At 55.5% G+C, this 20,646-nt stretch overlaps 1 protein-coding gene across 2 annotated transcripts in view; it reads right to left on the bottom strand.

Moving 5' to 3' along the window:
- Window positions 1–248: 248 nt before the first annotated feature.
- The window catches only part of GFOD1 (Gfo/Idh/MocA-like oxidoreductase domain containing 1), a 120,279-nt gene continuing 99,881 nt past the window's right edge, over window positions 249–20,646 (bottom strand). For both annotated transcript variants that reach the window (XM_002714180.6, XM_089334439.1), the window contains one exon: window positions 249–6,833. In XM_002714180.6, the coding sequence (XP_002714226.1) occupies window positions 5,914–6,833 (920 nt within the window). In that variant the 3' untranslated portion in view covers window positions 249–5,913. The remainder of the gene's footprint in view (window positions 6,834–20,646) is intronic.

Genomic DNA, 20,646 nt, shown 5'->3' with positions numbered 1-20,646 from the left:
AGAGAGTGAACCACACAACATGGACTTGCCTCCAGTTCTCACATTTGAGTCACCAAAGGCAGGTCAGTCGATTCCCATTGTTAAGCTGTGAACACTGCCCCCAAACCCACACTTGCTTGCATGGACGTGCACACACATAGATACACACACACACACCCCTTAGAGGCACCATCCATGCCTCAGATCCCACACTCTGGACAGGGGCCTATAAATGAGCACCCCAGTCTAGAAAATCAGAAAGAACTGGATTGTATCTCAAATCTTTATTTGCCACTTTTCCATTCCTTTACCCCATCACCGCAAACTTGGGAACGGCTGGAAGCCACATGTGGCCTGGCACGTGCCAGCTGCTGAGTGACGCGGAGCCCTGGTCCAACACAGCAGAGGTCACGGTGGGCTTGAGCTGCAGGGTCAGGAACGGGGAACCACTGGAGGCCCAGCAGGGGAGGCCGCCTCCTGCCTCCCATGTCCCACGTCCCTTGACCTTTAAAACGCTAAGAACTACTGCATTCATTGTCCTTCTGTGGACTTTTTTTGTAGTTTTTTTTTTTTTTTTTTGCTTTAACAATAAAAAACCAAAACCTTCTATAATTTATAAGCTATTTTTTGCTATCTACATTATATATAAAATATAGACTCTGTTTATAACACACATCCTTTTTCCCTTGATAAATAACTCTTTAAAATATCTAGTATACATGCCTTGACTTTTTATGTTTGGTTTTATACATATATATACTCATGTTTGTAAAACAATAAATATATACTCAACAATGAAAACCAAACCAATGCAATTTTGGTTTAAAAGCAAAACAAAACAAAAACGAAGCACTGTCAAAGCGCCAGGCAGCCAACGGGAAGCTGTAGTTACTAGAAGCTTCTCCCTCCCCTGGCAAGGCACAGGGCAGCTTACTCAGTACGTCTGGATGCCTGAAAAGAGGAGGAGGAGAGCAAAGGAACAGGTCGGGTGACAACATCCGCCTTGTCTGTTAGCCTGGGTGGGACCTAGCCTCGGCAGCACAAACAAGCCATCACGCTTATAAGGAGCAACTGAGGGCCCCATTCTGTAACTTAGCCCCGCGGTGGCTGCAGGGGAGAGGGGATGCTTGGGCCTCCACAGCTGGCACGTGGTCTCTGCACACGTCTGGCAGGCAGACTTGGTGGCCGTGCTAAGCGTCAAGCCGTAGCGTGTCATGTGCTCTTATCACTAGTTCCTGCTGAGGCAAGCAGAGAGTAGTCAGCAGTGCAACACTGAGCTTCTAGGGGCCTGAAGGAGACACTTCAGAGGCCCCGCCCGAGGACTCCAGCCACTCGGGACCGTGACGTGGAGGTGACCAGGCCGGCGGGGCCTCTGCCTTCTACTCCCAACGGATGCGGTCACTCGGACAGAGCACCGGCTTCCCCTGCAGACTCCAATGGGACCACGGAACCCGTTGCCTTTTCAAGAGGCAGTGGAAGTCCCAAGGCCTCTTAGAGAAATCCTGGAAGCTCCAGCCAGCCAGGCTGTCCCCCGAGTGCCCCCTCTGCTGGCCTGTCCACCTAGGATGGGACAGATGGGGCATGTGTGCCCGCTGCCCACCAAGACTCTGGAAGCACACTGCACATGTTCTCAGCTCTCATCACCCCCTTCCCTCTACCAAAAAGGGAACTGAAGTGTAGGGGTCTGAGGTCAGTTTTTTAATAAAGCCTCCCAGAGTCATGGTCTCAGCCCTGTAAACTCCAGGGCTAGAATGGTCTGATAAAGGAGGCAGTGGGTGGAGTCAGAGTTGTAAACCAGATTTGTTTCTGGGGTGGGGCGGGGCAAGGCAGGGGTAATAGAAGTAGAATGGGCTGCAGGAAGTCCCCCAGGTGAGAATCTGAATGGATGTCCCCGTCCTTGGCAGATAAAATACACATCTGAGACCAGCATTTGCCATTATGGTCACAATGGAGAACTTTAGCTAGCTTTCTGAGCACAGCCAGTACATAGTCAGGTTTTTTGTTTTTTGTTTTTTTTTTTTTTTAATAAACCTGACTTGCAACAGCTCAGGGAATACGGTCCGTTGCAGGTCTGTGTTCTAACGCCAACTTCTCTACCCATAGCCTGGGGACAAGCCATGGCACTCGGTCTCCTTGCCCCACCTGAGAACACTGACGGTGCTGTGGGTGGCAAGGCACCACCTGGAGTCAGAGCACCGGGCTTCTCAGCCAGGCTCCGCCACTGGAGAAGCGAGTGCCCTTGGCCTGCCCGCAGCTCTCTGGGGTGGAAAAGCGAAGGGATGCCTAGACTGGACTCTGAAGCCCTTTCCTATGCGACTGGACTTACTCCTTCCCCAGGATACTATGGCAGTGCAGGTGACCCTTGCCTACCATGAGATTAAATATCCTATCAGAAACCAATGAATGACCACGGGTCAGGGCCGCCAGCTGTGGCTCCAAGACCAGATGTGGAGAGGAGAGTAGAAAGATACAAACGTACAGTCACAACCAACTGAACTGAGCAAGCCCACTCCCCGAGGAAGGACTTGGTCCTGTGTCACACTCGGATCTGATCAAGGACCATGCATACAAGTGGTCAGCAACGTTTCTAAAGTCCCCAGCTCTGAGGTCTGTCTCATCGCCTGCACTCTAAGGCCATTTCGAGGCGGCTGAGCGGCCCTCCCACCAGAGAAGGGGGGGAGACACATTGACTACCTTCTGTTTGCAGCCCTATAAGGGAGCTCTGGCAGAATGGGGAAGGGAGTGATGCCCAGCAGGGGTGTGTGCACGCCTACTGCAGGGCCCCGGGGGGTGTCAGACTCCATGCCTGGCAGGAACAGCAGGGCCCTGAGCCTTTTCTGCAGAGGCAACATGGCTTCGAATAGAAGATGGTGGGGTCCGAGCGCCCCTGCTTCCTGTGACTTTGTGGTTGTAAGTTATCTTCTCCTTGTAAAAAGGGGGTAACAATACCCCATACTGCAGGGTCATCTGGGACAAAGGAGAGCATGTACTAGAAAGGCTCTGCACCCAGGGGACGAGCCTTGGAGACGGCCAGCCTTGGTCTGCCCCGAGGGAGTGCGGACACACCTGACACAGTGGCATTGGCTGCCAGGTTGGCTAAGGTGCCTCTGAGATGCAGTGCGGCCCTTCCACTGAGGGGAGAGAAGTCTTTGAGAAGCTGCCAGCGTTCACAAACGCTGAACTTTCTAGGTGAGCCCAAGGCAGTCCCAGGTGCAGGTGACCTCCACCTAAGAACCTTGACCTCCACCCTGAGCTTGGAATGCAGCAGCGCTGTGGAGGCGTCCACATGCGACGCGAGTGAGGGGGAGACTCATGGCACTGCCTCCGTTACTGCGGGCCCTTGAATGCATCTAACAAGCAGAGAGCAGTTGGATTATTGCTGTGCCTCGGCCTAGGTCAAGGTGAGCTGATGGCACCCAGGCCTAGACAACTTCTCTCTGTAGCAAGTTGCTGAGGGCTCATGGTTGCAGCCTCTGCTACTTCCAACCAGTCCCCTACGTGGGGTAAAATCGGGGCCAAGTGGGCACTGAAGAAGCATCTCAATGCCATTTGCTTTCTTTTTCATTTTTTTTTAATGGAAGAAATGAACTGTCTCATTCTATCCTCTCATTCCTACATCTACTTACTGCATGCACGCCAGAAAGTTAAATTTAAGTACACTTACTAAAAAAAGTCTCATGCTGCTTTTAAAGAAATCTATACCCTTTCTATAAACCCCATCCCAAATGAGAATTCTTATTTTGGACACTGAACACTTATCACTGAGCTCAGAGGCCTTTGGGTTGGAGAGGAAGAAAACCTCCCAAGTAGTATGGTGAAGGGACAGAGACGTATTCTCACTTAGGGTTTAAATGACTGAGAAAAACGAGACCCAGAGAATCATCTGGTTTGCTTTCCCTTCGCCCTTAATTACAGTCATTCAGGCTAGCCAGAGGGAAAAAAAAATTCTTTCCATTCAATTTTCACAAAAACCACTGTGGGAGAACAAAGAACCAGTGCTGGGACCCAGCCTTGAGCCCAGCCCAGTGCTGGAAGCCTCTTGCTCACCGTGTCTCCAGTTTTGAAGCAGTAGTGACTAAACTGGGATGCTGACCAGGACATCGGCCCACAAACCGGGGACCAGCGTGTGCCACAGAGGGGTCCCCCTCCCACCATGTTGTCGGCAGGCCCCCAGCACTGGCACCGTTCTCCCCAGGAAGATGCCTGCTCCTGTGCGTTAGAAATGCCCAGCGCCCATGGCGACAGACACATCCGCCAGTCCACCCCTGGGCAGCCCGGGGCTCTGCGCTGTTGGGACCCTCAAGAAGAGGGTGGGCCATGCAATGGATGGGCCCTTTCATCGTCAGATGTCGCCCATCCGAGGCTGGCCCTGGCCTCCTGACCTCTCAAATTGGCTGCAGTTCAGCTGCCCTGAGTCTTATCTGGACAGGAGTGTAAACTTCAGCTGCCCGCCAGACACACCTGTTTGCCCCCGTGAGTCTGCGAGCAGAAGCCGTGCAGGCTGGCAAGGAGCAGGTGCCACATCCGGCCTCCACAAATGCCTTCCGTGGGCCGAAGGATCAGACGAGACAGCCAAGAGAATCACTCCTCCTCAAAACCGACCTGACTTGGTTTTTCTTAAGACTGAATTTCTAAGAATGACTTTAGGAACCCTGGGTACCAAGCATTACAAACGTGTGTGTGTGCGTGCCTGCCCCTCTGTCCCTGTGCCCCCCAATCATGCAGTTCTCTGTCTGTAATGAAAGCTTTGTAAATAGAAAGTGGAAAGACAGAGACGGGAGACCAAACAGGATGTGTTTTCCAACATCAGCCCTAAGAATACCCCTCCGAAGGCTCTTGGCTCAGACTTTAGACACTGAAAGTGGTGTTCATTGTCATCCTTTAGCTTTAATACCTATTCAAAAATGCTCGGTGTCAGAAGCCCGGAAGCAAAGGCCCACCTAAGGAAAAGAGCCTGGTCACTCGCTCACTCTGTCAACGGAAAAGGATCGACTGGAAGAGACGGCTTCCCTTTTAAATGCACAGAGGTGGGTGACTGTCCTCAACGTCCCTCCCCCATTGCACATGAGAGACAGGTGTTAGGGTGAAAGCCATGCCCAGAGCTCGGCCGTGCCACCTGCTGTCTGCACCACCACACTGAGGCACAGGGCTGGCCCCAGTCCCAGCAGGCAGTGTGTGAACTCGACCTCACAGCCAGACCCACCCCGGGGGGCCAGGGTGGCAGGCCCACCGCAGCACTTGCCCTCTGTCCCACCCTACCTGGGCACACGGTGTGGTAAGGGGACTCCTCGCGGGTGCCCACTATGGATGAGGTCAGCGGGCCTGGGTGGTCTCTGCCTCCCCCACTGCCACACAGCCAGCCGGTGCCTGCTGCCAGCTTTGGGCTTGCCTGCCTTCCTAGGAGTCAGCCTCGACTGGCAGGAAAGCCGACCCCTCTGCTGCGGAGTGAGCTCCCCCTTGGAAACGGAGCAAGGTGCTCAGGTGGCTTCTCCCCCCTTGCCACCCACCCCACCTCACCCTCGGCTTGCAGGCTCGCTGGAGCGGGTGGTGCCTGGGTGACTGGCTCCCTCCCGTCCTTTGCCATCATGCCATGCAGTGTCTTGACCTTGCAACGCTTGCCGAAGTGGCCAGGGCGTGTGGGTGGATGAGGTAGGGAAGGGAAGCAAGCCCTCCTTGCTTCCCACGGCAAAGGGCAGCAGAGGCAACTCGCCCCCTGTAAGGCGGCCTGGACACACACACACACACAGCAGCAGGTCTGGGCGATGGCAGCCCCTGCGGGGTACTCCCAGGCCTGGAGCCACAGCCTCCCCCAGCCTGGGGTCCACGCCCCACCCCACCCCCCACGCTCCGGCAGCCACCCTGGCTCTCGCGCCCCTCTCCCCCTCCCTGGGCCCCACGCAGGAGGCCTCAGCCCCCTCCTCTCCCCGGCGGGCATTAACAGTACAGGGACATCCTGCTGCGGCGCATGGCCTCGCTGATCAGGTAGGCGGGGCTGAGCTCGGGCTCCTCCGTCATGACGGCGATGTCCTGCCACTCGCCGGTCTGGCTGGACCTCTTGATGGTGTCCACCACGCACAGGGCGTACAGGCAGTCGTCGAAGGTGGCGGCCATGGTGAGTGGCCGGCCGTCCCAGGTGCGCCGGTCGTCCTGGTCCTGGAAGGCCTGGCGCACGGCCTGCATCATGTTGATGGTGCCGCGCAGGTAGGGCGCGGGGATGTCGCTGAAGGCCTTGTCGGGCAGCAGGGAGTTGCTCACGGGCGTGGCGTCCTGCAGCAGCAGCTCCTGCGCCGCGGCGCTGTTGCGCTGCCCGTAGAGGTCCGTGCCGGCGGCCAGCAGGCGCCCGGCCGCGCCCACCACCGTCACGTGCTGCTTGAACTCGCCGGGCACGTTGAAGTTGAGGGTGACGGTGCAGCACACGCCGCCCTCCAGCACCATTTGGAAGGTGCAGAAGTCGTCGCTGGTGATCTGGCGGATGCCCTTGATGTGGTCGGTCTGCTTGACGAAGGTCTTGAGCAGCCCGTGGACGCGGACGGCCTTCTGGCCGGTGAGGAAGGTGAGCAGGTCGATGATGTAGGTGCCCACCGAGTGCAGGCCGCCGCCGCCCATCAGGTCGTCGCAGCTCCAGTTGTACTTCTTGCCCAGCAGGCTGCCGCTGTGCACCTGCACCTCGCACACGAGCAGCTCGCCCACGTAGCCCTCCTCGATGAGCTGCTTCATGCGCACGAAGGCCGGCAGGAAGCGCAGCACGTTACCCATGATGCTCATGAGCTTGGGGTAGTAGTGGGCAGCCGACATCATGCGGAAGGCGTCCAGCGGCGTGGCCGTGCGGTCGCAGATGACGTTCTTGCCGATGCCTGCGGGGGAGGGGAGACAGCGGTCAGGGTCTGCGCGTGCGCTCTGCGTGTTTCTGTGTCCTCCCAAACACTTACCTTCCTTGGGATTGACTTGAGCATTAAGGGTTAATGTTACTTAAATAGCCGGTAGAGGGGACTGCAAACAATGGGTGGGAAATGGAATTAGGTTTATTTCGGTGCCCCCCCCCCCGGGGGGGTGGGGGCAGAACTGCAATCCGCGTGCAGAGCTTTTGTGTTCTTTCCATGCACGCATTGAAGACCCCCGGTAGGCATGGACTTCAGGGTGGTTTTGGCAACAAAAGGAACTTAACTATATTTTCCACAGATGAAAGGGCTCTCACATGTTAGAAATGTTTTTCTCCAGTATTTGCTGATATCGCATGAAGTGCTTCATTTGGTATCTGTATAAGTCTAATATTTTATATGCAAATGTTTTCCTTGTAAAATACTTCATCTATAAAAATACAAATAGGACTATCTGACATTTTATAATGTAAATTATGACACTTATGTACAATTATTTGACTTCATATGCAAACATTTTTTTACCTAAAATATATTAACACTATCATATGGGAGATATGTAGATATACTATACAATACATGCATATACACAACATCTAACACATACCATATCATATCTAATATCCATATTTGGACAGAACCAGAACACAGAAGCTTAAATCCCCAGCCAAGGGGACCCTTATTGAGAGCATGCAGGACGATGTCTTAACGATACCCATGGGCTGTTTCTTCCCCCTCCACACCCAGGACTGTTATCTTGCATGTTTGTTTTGCATTCTGGGTTAGGGCTGGCAGGGCTCACGGGTGGATCTGTTTAATGTTTTTTTCCTCTTCCCATAAAGAGATCTCCCCGGCATCTGGGGGGTGGGTGGCGCCTGGTGCCTCCCCAGCTCCCTCTGCCCCAGGGTCGTGTTGTTGCTTTTGGCCCATGGAGCTCAGGCCCCTAAGAATCAGTCTAATGTGATCTCTGTAAAGGGCGGATAAATTGCAGGCAGACACCAGATGCCTGTCTGAGCCCTTTAGGAGGCTAAGTGGTTCTGGGACTGGAAGAAACAGGATCAAAGGAAAAGAGTGACAGGAGATGAGAGAAGACTTCATTCCACAGGAGCCAGCGAGGCGGGGGAGGAGGAAACCGGCTCGGCCGGGCCTGGACAAACAGCCACCCAGAGCTCGGAGAGTAACTGCAGGTTTGTCAGCCAGCCAGAGAAGACGTGGGGAGCTACTCAACCCAGGTGTGCACCTGCCCAGACCGGGCCCTGCAGCCCAGCCATGTTCGCACACAGACCCCTGAGTGGGGACCTGGGTACTGCAGCCGCAGATGAGGGCGAGGCCACAAGGCTCCGTACCCCTGTCCTGCTTGTCCTGACTTGACTGACCGAAATCCATGACCTCCTGCAACGAGCAGGAAGTCCTGCGCTGTACACATCTGTCCAGCGGGCATGCCTGGACACGGCTGCAGCCTGGTACATGCCGCTCCCGGTCTCCCAATGGAGTGGTCAACAGGGGTCAGAGAAAAGAGAGACAAGTGATGGCCGTCTACTTCCATGTGTGCTTCCAGTCCTGGCCCTGAGCAAAACGCCAGAGCCCTACAGCAAGAACCACGTCCCCTTGCTGCTGTTCCCGGGTTGGCAGGGCTGGGCTGGTCACCATGAGGCCCTCTCAGGGCTCCAGTGACCAGGCGAGGGTGGAGGTTCCAGCAGAGGGCGAGGCAGCATTGGTTGTGTTGCCGGAGGGGCCGTGCACCTGCACCTGCACCAGTGATGTTCTCACAACATGGTCATGTCAGCATTAGGCGTAGGTAACAGATTTTCATGCACAGGGGTTGGTAGGTGGCTGCAGGGACCGGAGCGGGGTACTGCCAGCATCTGCCTCCCAGACCAAGCCCTTGACTCCCATCTCCGTCGTGTATTCTAGTGGTCACACTAGTGTCTAGTATTGAAAGTTTATTCCATTATAAAAACTATAAAAGAATAAGGTAGAAAACAGTGATTTGTCTCCCTCCAAACAATCCTAGAACGGTAATTTTTTGCAGCTCTGTGGGTGAAGAGTCTGAAGGCTCTCATGATCCAACATCCACAACTCAATTCCATCGTGAACCTCGTACATGGATTCCCCAGTCACCTCTGTCTTAGACCATGTATGAATGTTGCAGTTCTAATGATACAGTAAGTTTCTTAGGGACAAGCCTGGGTCTTCTTTTTTTTTTTTTTTTTTTTTTTGAGAGACAGAGCTCCTTCATCTGCTGGTTCACTCCCCAAATGGCTGCAATGGCCAGGATTGGGCCAGGACTGGGCCAGGCCAAAGCCAGGAGCCTGGAACTCCATCCAGGTCTCCCTCATGTGGGTGCAGGGGCCCAAGCACTTGGACCATCTTCCACTGCTTTCCCAGGCACATTAGTAGGGAGCTGGACTGGAAATGGGGCAACTGGGCCTTGAACCAGCTCTCATGTGGGATGCAGGCGCTGCAGGCAAGGGATTCACCCATGGCACTGCAGCACCGGCCCCTGGGCCTTGTCATTTACTATCTCTGCTATGCGCACAGCACCAAGCAGGATGACCTGCGTAAGGCAGAACACGGCAAACATCGCCGCCTGGCCCCACCTCTCCGTCCATGGTTTCTTGCCACATGCACACTCTGGAGATGGGTCTTGGCCATGTTCTGGCACACAATTTCCTCCAGAGGCATCTGTGACTTCCAGGAATCTACCAGCAAGAAGTCATCCAAATGAAACACAGCTTCTTGGCCAAAGATCTCATCACTGCATTACTCAGCGGAGCAAAGTGAACAATGCAAACGCCCAACAGTACAAGAATAGACAAGCGCCCACCAGCCATATAATAGAATACTGTGCAGTCAGAGAAAACGCTTAGGAAGACTTGTCAACAGCAAGCGAGACGATTATGATGTCATGTTCCACGAGAAGGGCTCTATTCATAGACCAACTATGATCTCAGTGCGCTCTCTCAAAAGACAACAGAAGGAAAAGCTTGGAAGAGACTATCTCAATGTTTACAGTGGCCAAGTCTATTAGCACGATTGTGATTGCTTCTGTCAAAAGTTGTCATCACTATACGTGCCCTTTTTTTTTTTTTTTTTTTTCAAATTGTATAACTGGGGGAGGGGAACCTTGGGTCAACAACAACAAAAAAAAGAGGAAGATGTGGTAAGAGTTCCTACAGCCCAGGAGGGGAGTGCAGGTCCTGACGCGTGTGCCCTGGACATCAGAAACCTCAGTGGCTCAGGGCCCCTGTGAACCTTGGTGGAAGCTGTGGGCCCCCTCCAGCCCTTGGGCCCTGGTGTTAAGCTTAAGACGGTGCTCCTGGTTTTGACAGGGACCTGTCGTGAAGAGCCAGCAGCCTCTTTCCACGTTGCTAAGGCAAAGTTTGTTTTCTCTGAGCTCTGGACAGACCCTCTGTCTTGATGGGGCTTCTGCAAAGCCTACTCAGGGACCCCCCCGCCAAGATCCTTGGATAGTCTTTCCCAGCTTTTCCCTAGTGACATGCCAACACCGGGAGTGGGCACTGGGCCCTGCGGTTAGGACACCGCCTAAGACCCGGGCATCCCATGGTGGAGCACCTGGCCTTGGGGCCTGGCTCCACTCCCAATTCCAGCTTCCTGCCAGTGTGCACCCTGGGCGGAGCTTGGGATGGCTATGCTTGTATCACTGCAGCCCACAGGGGAGACCCAAACTGAGTTCCTGGCTCCTGCCTTCAGCCTGGCCCAGCCCTGGCTGGCACGAGCATTTGAAGGGAGACCCACGTGTCCACAAGCTCGCGGGACTGACACCTTCCCACCTGTGCCACAGAGCCAGCGTGGCGGACAGAATGAGTTGAGTGGCAAACTTCTGGAGGGGGAAAGAGCTGCATGCGAGACAGGGCACCTGCTCCTTGTCAGAAGCTTCTAGATGAAATCACGTCAGGAGTTTACTGCCTGCCTGCGAACCCTCCTGAGGAAGGGGAATTTTGGCTTCCACCAAAGCCTGCTGAGTGTGCCAGGGAGACCACATGGCCCTGCCAGTGCCAGCAGACAGGTGGCCCCAGCCAAGGGCCCCGAAGCCACCTTCAGGCAGCCGCTCCCCTGGCACCCTCTGGCCTTAAGGTCTCTAAGCGGGGGCCGAGTGCCCATTTACACGCATGTCTCTACTACCAGGAGACCAGAGCTTTCGCCCTGGTGGATATCCGATCCCAGGGTGTCTCCCAGGAGCCTGGGCAATGGGCTTCCCGCTGACCCTCCTTTAGGAAAGACCATCTAATCGCGGTGGGGATCTGGGGCCAGCACCGCTTTCCCTCGAGCTCCTCCCGACCGTCCCACTTGTGTCTGTACCGACAGCCCTGTGTCTTCTCAAAGTCAAAACAGTTGCTCAGCCTGCAGACTGGCAGCCGCCCCCGGAGGAAGTCCCATCAGATACAGCTTCCCTGCCTTCCAAGCAGGAAGCTCGCTGTGTCCCTTCAGCACTTCTGTGCCAGGCACAGGGCCAGAACAGGCGTAAGAAAGATGAAGAGGAGTGCACAGTCCAGCAGAGGGCGTGGCAACAGCCAGGGACGATGGGAGCATGGAGAGGCTGCCGACCTGATGTGGGCCTGGAGGAGAAAGCTCAGCCAAGCAGGGTTCTGAGCAGGGTTCTGAAGCATGTGTAGGAGTCTTCATCCAGAAGTCTGAGCCCCATTTAGAAAATGATCTAAAACAAGGGTATTTAATCTGGGAAACTGCAAAAACTGGACTACTTATAAAAATTGTCCATCTTTTAAAACTTTATTTACGAGAAAGCTCTCCCATCAGCTAGTTTACTCCCCCAGTGCTGGCAATAGCCAAGGGCTGGGCCAGGTGGATGCCAGGAGCCTGGAACCCAATCTGGGTCTTTCACGTGGGTGGCAGGGACCCAGTAACTTGGGTCATTACCTCCTGCCTTCCACGGTGCACGTTAGCAGAAAGCTGGAATTGGAAGCAGAGCCAAGACTTGAACCCAGGCGCTCAGTGTGGACTGCAGGGATCCCGAGCAGCTTCCTACCCATTGTGCCAAGTGCCCAGCTGTGCATCCGTATCTATCTTGTCAAGCAGTTTTCTGAGAGAGGATCCATTAGGTTCGTAAAAGAATCTATACTGGGGCTGGTACTGTGGTGTAGCGGGTAGAGCCGGTGCCTGCAGTGCCAGCATCCCATGTGGGTGCCAGTATCCCATGTGGGTGCCAGTTCGAGTCCCAGCTGCTGTACTTCCCATCCAGCTCTCTGCTGTGGCCTGGGAAAGCAGTAGAAGATGGCCCAAGTCCTTGGGCCCCTGCACGCAAGTGGGAGACCTGGAGGAAGCTCGTGGCTCCTGGCTTCAGATCAGCGCAGCTCTGGCTGTTGCGGCCATCGGGGGGTGAACCAGTGGATGGAAGACCTCTCTCTCTCTGCCTCTGCCTTCCAGAAAAATAAACCTTTAAAAACAAAGAAATCTATGATACAGAAAAGCCCAGCAGAATTGGAGTTTAGAATGAAGCAGAAACAAGTCTCCAGCTTTAATAGAACTAAGTATAGGTACACGGCTCCATCCCTGCCCCTGAGATGCGGGAGGCTGCGTGGGCTTCACTCTGACTGCAACACTCCAGTCAGCCCGGCTCTGGCTCCTCCCCCTCCCCCTCCCCGTCCCCCTCCCCGTCCCCCTCCCCCTTCCCCTCCCCCTCCTCCTCCCCCTCCCGGCTTACACTGAGCAGGAGAAGCAGCGGCGGGGGGACGGCCAGTCTAATCCCACTCTGGTCCCCAGGCCTCCCCCCATAGAACACGGGAGGAGAGCCCCTTTGCTGAGACTAAATCCCTGCTCTTCCCCGCAACGCGAGTTCCTGACATCAATCCCGCTTCCCAGAGGAAAAGGCGGCTCTGGTCTCTGATAGGGATACAGATGAAAATAGCACAGCGGCCGTGTGGAGCCGGGGGAGGCTGAGCTTTGTGGTCCACACAGCCCCATGAAGCAGATACGAACCCTGTCGCCACCCGACAGGTGTGCAGACGGCCTCTGAGAGGGTACTGCTCTACTGCCTCCTGGATCACCCCGGGCCTGAGGCTCCCTTGGTCTGTCTGTGCGCCTGTGTGCCCCAAAAATGACACCCCGCCCCCTGCTCCCATTCCTGCCTGTGTTCACTTAGGTTGGCTGCAGTACCCAGCACTGAAGGAGGACCCTGCACAACCGGCGAAGAGGGGCGGGCTTCTGAAGTCCCCACGCTGATTACACACTTGAATGGAAGTGGGTCAGGGTAACCCATATTCCGCTTCCTTTGTCAAAGTCCCCTGGAGCCGTCCATGGGCTCCGAAAGGGGGTCAGCGTGGCTGCCAGCGCCGGGAAGTGGCTCTGGCCTGGAGTAGATGTACGGGGCTCCCGCCAGCCGACCCAGCCCTGAGGCCAGCCCATGTCCCACTGAGCCCCGTGGCTCCAGCGCCTCCTCGAGCGCTCCTTTGGCACAGGAACCCGTCTGGGCTCTGGAAGCTTCTCAGATAAACCCATGGGCATTAGTACTGTCTGATGCCCGACCCCTCCCATCAGTGACGGGGACCGTCCGTGTGAAGCAGCCCTCGTTACAGCTCATAGGCGCAAGTTGAGACTGAAAATGTGATCCTGGAAGGCGCCAGCCAGCTCCTTCTAGCCCACGCCCGGGGGAGAGGGAGCCAGATGATCCAGGCTACAGACCCTCAGCCCGGGGTGGCATTTAGAGCAGCAGTGAGTGCCCAGCGGACAGCACTGGTCTCGGGTGGGTGCAGTGGTGACAGTGACCGTGAACTTAAACAACGGAGCCCTGCTATGGTGGGTCTAAGTAGCCCAGTGACACCCCTTGTACCTTAGTGGTTGCTCTTCTGGGGAGCAGCCGGAAGCACTCCTGAGTCTGCCCCACCTTCACATACCTGGCCAAGTCAACACTCAGAGGGCACCACCTGGAACCAGGGCCACACTTTGCCCACAGGAGAAGCCACTTCCGGGCGTGGAGGGTGGCTGCAGACAGAATGCCAGACCACTCAGGCCCACAAACCTACTTAGGAGGGAATGGAAGGGATCGGCTTGGATGACGTCATTGGCTCGGAGTACAGCGCCGTTGCTAACGCGTGCACCTAGCAGGATGGGGACCTAGAATGGATCCAGTTGGCAGTGGAGAAGTCAAGTCTAGTTTCTTATCCTTAGTGGGTGTCCCATCCCGCCTCCAACAAAGTGGCAGCCTCCTGGTAACTCCCAGAGCCCCCCGACGATGCTCATTACAGCCCCAGGACCCGGTTGTCAGCTGCCAGTCAGTGCTTTCAGGGGAAACTCCGCCCTCGCTGTGTGTGGGGCAGAGAGACGGGAGCTTAGAAGTGGGCAGCACCTGAAAAAGAAACTGTTGAGGAGAGGAGCTTTACGGAAGGGGCCCCGGGTCTGTGTACCCGGCAGGCACGTGTGTTTTAAGAACGAGGTATTTCACACGAAGACGGAAGATCCAGAAACGCCAGGTTTCTCCCCGACAGCCTCCTGCCTGGGAGCCTTCCGTTATCAGAAGGCCCGTGCAACTCCAGTAGGCCAGAGTCCCCACCGGCCCCTGCTGCAGCCGTAACAAATGACCACAAACCTAGCAGCTTAAACCAACGCTCATTATCTCTCCGTTCTCTAGCTCATTAGTCCAGGTGCGCTCAGCTGGGTGCGGGGTCAGGGTTCCCCAGAGCCATTCTGGGGAAGGATCTGCCTCTAAGCTCCCTCAGCATGCGGGGGGTGGGGGTGCAAATTCAGTTCCTTGTGAGCAGGGAGTGGAGGCCCCTGGTTCCTTGCTGCCTGTCAGCTCCTCTAGGAACCCACATCCCTAACCAGGCACCCTAACCGGTCAGCAACAGCACTTGGAAGTCCCATGCTTCTCACACCTGGAATTCCTCCCACTCATGCCAGCAGCTGGAGAGGACTTCCTGCCCTCGGAGAGCCCTGGGATTGGGTCACACCCACCTTTCTACCATAGACCGAGTCACCTTAGCATTCTGCCTAGTGCAGGTGGTCCAGGCTGCTCCCATGCATCGGAAACTCCAACAAAGGGCAAGAGGCCCAGGTATTCTCCGGACACGAGGGGCCCTCAGACAGTGTCTGCTTTTCCTTCACTCCCCCCTTGGTTCCTATGTTCTCATCGAGAAGACTCTGTGAGGTCCTCTAGGGCTTTAAAAACATCATCTCCTTGTTGCCAAAGAGATTGGGTCCTCAACTCTGGACTCTGTGTAGGAGGATCAGGTATAGGGCAGGAGCCTCCGCTGGGGTCCAGGATGAGGAAGGGAAGGAGCTAACGTGGCTGCATAGCCCCTGGACGTCACAGGCCTGCCGCTGGCCCATCTGAGAACCACACCAGAAACACTGTCCACATTTGCACAGAGTGGGGACACTGGGACTTGAGATCATGGTAGCTCCAGATCAGGTGTGTGTGGCGGGTCCAGGCTGATGGAGTCCATACTGTGATCCCAAAGCCCTGTGTGCCCCCTCTTGCATCCAGAACACGATTACCAGGGGACAGGTGCGCGCCCCCAGATGTGGGAGCCCCCTGGACACTGCCTTGACAAGCGACTTGGGATGGCCACCGAGGGAGGGCGGAAGCTGAGTGCTGGGATGGAGAAGAGCCGGACAGCAAGGAAGGCAGCGCCGGGGAGGGCAGCACGCGGCTGTGCTGGAAGGCGGGGGTCAGGGTGCTGCACACTGTGGCAGTGAACCAGCCAGAAAGCAGAAAATGACCATCAGGAAAGAGGCTGGGGAAATGGGGCTCCCAGAGCTCAACAAAGCAAGACCTCCAGGGTGCCGGCCACCTTGGCCAGAGGCACTGGGCAGCAGGTGTCCCGCCTGTGAAAGCAGGGGGCTGGCAGGTGACCACCTCAGGGCCACACAACACTCTCGACAGCCCAGGGGAGACAGACCCTTGCAGGCGGTGGGGGGTGGGGGTGGGGACACCCCGCGGGGGCCAAGCCTTGTCCAAGCAAGGAAAGCAGCCCAGTGCTCCAACCTTCCTCGGCTAGGGGAACCCTGCCTGCCTGTGTGGCGACTTCGACCAGCAGTCTGGCCAAACAGCAGCCGGGAGCCCCTCCCTCCACCGGAGGCAAACCAGAGCCAGGGCGTCGCCCACAACAGATGCTGCCTCCCTGCCCCCACCCCCTCACAGAGTAGGCCGGGTTGGTGACGAGGCTGGGGGTGGCAGGACGGGGTCGCGGTCAGAAACCAACAGGTTACCCATGCCACGACAGTCGGGCAGTTGGGGGGGGCAGCAGCTCGCCCCAGAACCTCCTTGCCTGGTGAGGTCCAGCTGCTCTGCTCAGGCACAGCCAAGTATGCTTTTCCAGCATCTACCTGGCTTAGGCAGCCCGGGACACCATGGGCCTGGCGCGCACGGAGGAAGGTGGAGACCCGCGGTGACTATGATGCCGCCGGCAGTGCCTTCCGTCTCTCAGTGCCAGTACCTAGGCAAGCACCTGAGTCCACCCACCCGGCAGTGGGTTCCCTGGCACAATCCAGCTGCCAAGCCCCTCTTCCTTCCCCAAGCCTACTTGCCCAGCCTCCCTATAAAAATTCTATGCTGCCAGCATCAGCCAGGTAGTTCCTGTTGAATGCATCTCGAGTACAACAGGTTCCTGAGCCCTCCGGAGCCCTTTCTGAAAACATCGCTTTGTGCACAGAGGAACTGTTGAGTGCCCGAAATCCAGCAGGATCGACGGGAAAGGGAAGGGGGCTGGGAGATGTGCACAGATTGCAGCGCTGAATCAGGCACTTGGCCAGCCGAGGGACCCAAGCCATCTTACACGAAAGCAACCCAGTTTCCTTGTCTATATAATTGGAACAATAGCACCTGCTCCCAGGACGCCTAAATGACAGAGGTGCTGGCCCGAAGCGTGAGAGTGGCTTGTAAACACCTGCTCCAGTCACTACCAGATTTTCGCATAAAAGCTGAGCAGGAATTCAACACCCAGTGGCCCTAGGTGAGCGCACCACAGCCCGGGGTGGGGAAGGCAGATTCAGAACCTAAGCAAGTCCCTGGTTGGCTCTGCGTAAAAGCCGTCTCTGAAACGGAGCTGATGGATCTGGCCCTGCCGACAAACTACGGAGAGGACGAAATGAGTAGCACGAGGAGATTTCAAAAAGTTTGTGGAAAAAATGGAATTAAAAGATAAGTTCATTTTGATTAAAAAGCCTTTGAAAAATGTTGCATAGCCCCCCATCCCCGGTAACATTCATCTTCTTAAACATTGGAAGATCCCCTCACTTCTCCAGGTGGAAGCCCACCAGCAGGAAGGAGCCTATCACAAGAAGGATGTCATCCCTAGATACAGTAGCAAATACAAGCAGCCAGCCTCAGGCAGTGCTGTCCTCCAGGCATCCCGGGGCTGAACACGAGATACTCCCAAGAATGCAAACAGAACGCTGGTCTTCCCTGGGCGAGAAGGGACTCTGCCAGGAGCACCCAGGGGATGTCAAGTTCACTCTAAGCCACACACGCCCCCTGCAGAGACCCCAGTTGGCATTACTAGCTGCCCGGGGTGAGCACACGTGGGAGAGTGCCAGGTTGAGCGCCTTATCGGCGGCTCCCGCTAAATAACATGAGCTTAGCCAGCTGTGTGTGCAGCCACGCTCTCCACAGGACAAAACGCCGCCCTTGGCTGCAGCTGAGGGTCTGACAGGTCTGTCCTGCCATCCTCGCTGCGCTGGGGGTGACAGCTTGGGTGGGAGGAGCATTCGCAGTGCACCTGAACCCAGAGAGCCAAGCCCCCTCCTGAGCTCGGGAAGCCCTGTCCTTCATTTTCCACTGTGCTGAAAGAGGTGAAGATTTCCGCAGGCTCCATCCAGGGCCAGAGCCCGGTCACACAGCCCAGGCACTGGCTACCGGAGCCCCTGCATTTCAGTTCCTTTTGCAACAATTTGCAGACAATGCAAATGATTTTTAAAGGGGAAAACCTCTTTGGCAGGAACTCACGGAACTCTGGGTGCACCTGGGTCTGCGATGGCCCTGGCAATGCTCTCTCAAAGACTGCAGAGCCCACAGCCTGCTCAGAGATGGCAGGTGGCAGCAGCGCCACTTCCCCCAGGAGGAACTGGGCCGGGAGCGAAGCTTTGCTACTTTCTCTTCCGTCAGATACTGAGGCCCTAGAAGAGGCTGAGTGACAGGCAAGGCTGCAGCGCCTGGGAACCGAGTCCCAGCAAGGCTCTATCAGCTCCCTGTACATCTGAGGATGCGTCCGTGTGGAAGGAATGCCCACGAAGTCCCGGACACAGCTGGCTGGGCTCCTGGACAGTCAGTCACACATCACACTTGCTCTGGACTTGGGTCTAGCTTCTGGAGAGGCGTCCAGGTGTTCCGGACATCGTGGGTGCCCTGAAGGTGTGCCAGGAACGAGGAGGAGGGAGGACCAGGTGTGGTTTGCTCTACTCCCCACTGGGGCAGCACCTCCCTTTTCCAGCCTAGTCCTCACCCTCTTCTCATTAACACCTCCCCCCGAGAAAGGTCTGTCTTGCTCCATCACACTGAGTCAAAATGTCGCCAGTAGAGTAAGAGCAAGGCAAACAACTCACCCCTATGGATCAGACCACTGACCACCACCCAGCACTGTGCGATGCATTTCACCGAATCCTTGCAATCCCCCGAAGCAGCCAACCCTCAACAGTCCATGCCCGGATTCACACCCTAGCAAGCAGTGGGGTCAGGATTCCCAGCCACGGTGGCTCCAGGAATCCACGCTCACCCTGACTGCAGAGCGGAATGCAATGCAAAGCAGCCACATCTTGAATGCGATTTTCATGTGACCGTTCATTCAGTCCCACGAGCAGTTGCTAAGGGCCTACTGGGGAGGAGGTGGGAAGGGGAGTGCCCCCATCTCCAGTCCTTGTTTTCCCTGCCGCTAGTTGCTGGATTTCAGGACCACGGCTTCTGATCCCGCTGCCTGGGCACCCAAGGTCTCCAGGGGTCTCACAGAGAACCCACGGGGCACTGGGTACAGGCTGGCCCTGCCTAACGATGTTTTGGTCAACGAGAGACCACATATATACAATGGTGGCCCCGAAAGACAATGATGGAGTTGAAAATTCCTCTGGCCTGAGGACGTGGTGATGTCATAGCACAACATGTTATTAGTCACGTGTGTGTGTGTGTGTGTGTGTGTGTGAGAGAGAGAGAGAGAGAGAGAGAGAGAGAGGCTGGTGTGAACAGGTCTACTGCACTGCCAGTCATTTGAAAGTGTTAATGCATATGATTATGTATGGTACACGGCCCTTGATCATGAAAATAAAGACCGACCCGCTCCTGGATTACTGAGGCACTGGTCCATCCTTCTGAAGATGGAACTCTCTCTCTCTGCTCTCCCTCTCTGCAACTCTGACTCTCAAATAAATAAATCTTTAAAAAGGAGGCCGGCGCCGCGGCTCAATAGGCTAATCCTCAACCTTGCGGCACCGGCATACCGGGTTCTAGTCCCGGTCGGGGCGCTGGATTCTGTCCCGGTTGCCCCTCTTCCAGGCCAGCTCTCTGCTGTGGCCAGGGAGTGCAGTGGAGGATGGCCCAAGTGCTTGGGCCCTGCACCCCATGGGAGACCAGGAGAAGCACCTGGCTCCTGCCATCGGATCAGCGCGGTACGCCGGCTGCAGCGCGCCGGCTGTGGCAGCCATTGGAGGGTGAACCAACAGCAAAGGAAGACCTTTCTCTCCGTCTCTCTCTCTCACTGTCCACTCTGCCTGTCAAAAAATAAAAAAAAAAATTTAAAAAAAGGAAACCCATCTATTTACAAAAACAGATTCCTGCTGCGACGCCAGCTGTAGTCTCATCCACCTCGGATTGCATCCAGAGGCTCTGGGGAGGGACTGACCGCCCCCTCTGACTGATCGATGCTGCGTTTCTCCAGATGCGTCCCGGTCATGAAGCGGTGCATGACCGTGTCTTACATTTTTGAGGAAATATGAAACTCCACATCTACCGGGCACCCCCGGAACTATGAACTTGAGGGAGTGCAATGCACCAGGTTGCGCCGTGCCCACAAAGCACAGGTATCACTTTTAAGCCACTGTGATTAAGAATGAAATAAGGGACTGGCGCTGTGGCGCAGCAGGTTAACGCGCTGGCCTGAAGCACTGGCATCCCATATGGGCACTGGTTCTAGTCCCAGCTGCTCCTCTTCAAATTCAGCTCTCTGCTATGGCCTGGGATAGCAGTGGAAGATGGAGCAAGTCCTTAGGTCCCTGCACCCAGGTGGGAGACCTGGAAGAAGCTCCTGGCTCCTGGCTTCAGATTGGCACAGCTCCAGCTATTGTAGCCATCTGGGGAGTGAACCAGCAGATGGAAGACCTCTCTCTCTGTCTCGACCTCTCTCTGTAACTCTTTCAAATAAATAAAATAAATCTTTAAAAAAATGAAATAAAAATATTTTTACTCTTCCATTTTATGGGTTTTTCCCCCCTCAATAGCACTTGCTAAGTGGTTAGGACACAAACACTTATGTTGTTTGACACAATGACTTACTAAATGGAATTGCTGCATCTTTTGGCATGGAAACACTATGAAAAATAATTACCTAGACACCAAAGTCACCATGGATGGAGAATGTTTGGAAACTTCTGTTCTAGAACATTCTGTGCTGAACCTCCAATTATAATCCTAAGTTCTTTAAAGGCAGGGGTCATCTTATACTGGTCAGCACTTTGGTTTCCCTCAGCATGACACATGGCTTGCTGTAGAGACTTTTTAATACCTGACAGTTTATAGCAAAAGACTGAACCTGGGATGCAAAGAGGTCAGTGAGGTGGGAGTGAGGACAGGGAGACACAAAGTAACACAGTCAGACGCCTCTCGAAGGAC

Source organism: Oryctolagus cuniculus, chromosome 5, assembly GCF_051225735.1.
Source record: "Oryctolagus cuniculus isolate XC-2025 breed Fujian yellow rabbit chromosome 5, ASM5122573v1, whole genome shotgun sequence".
NCBI classification, from domain to species: domain Eukaryota; kingdom Metazoa; phylum Chordata; class Mammalia; order Lagomorpha; family Leporidae; genus Oryctolagus; species Oryctolagus cuniculus.
The sequence above is the reverse complement of the archived record's forward strand: the minus strand, read 5'-3'. Positions and strand labels throughout refer to the sequence as shown.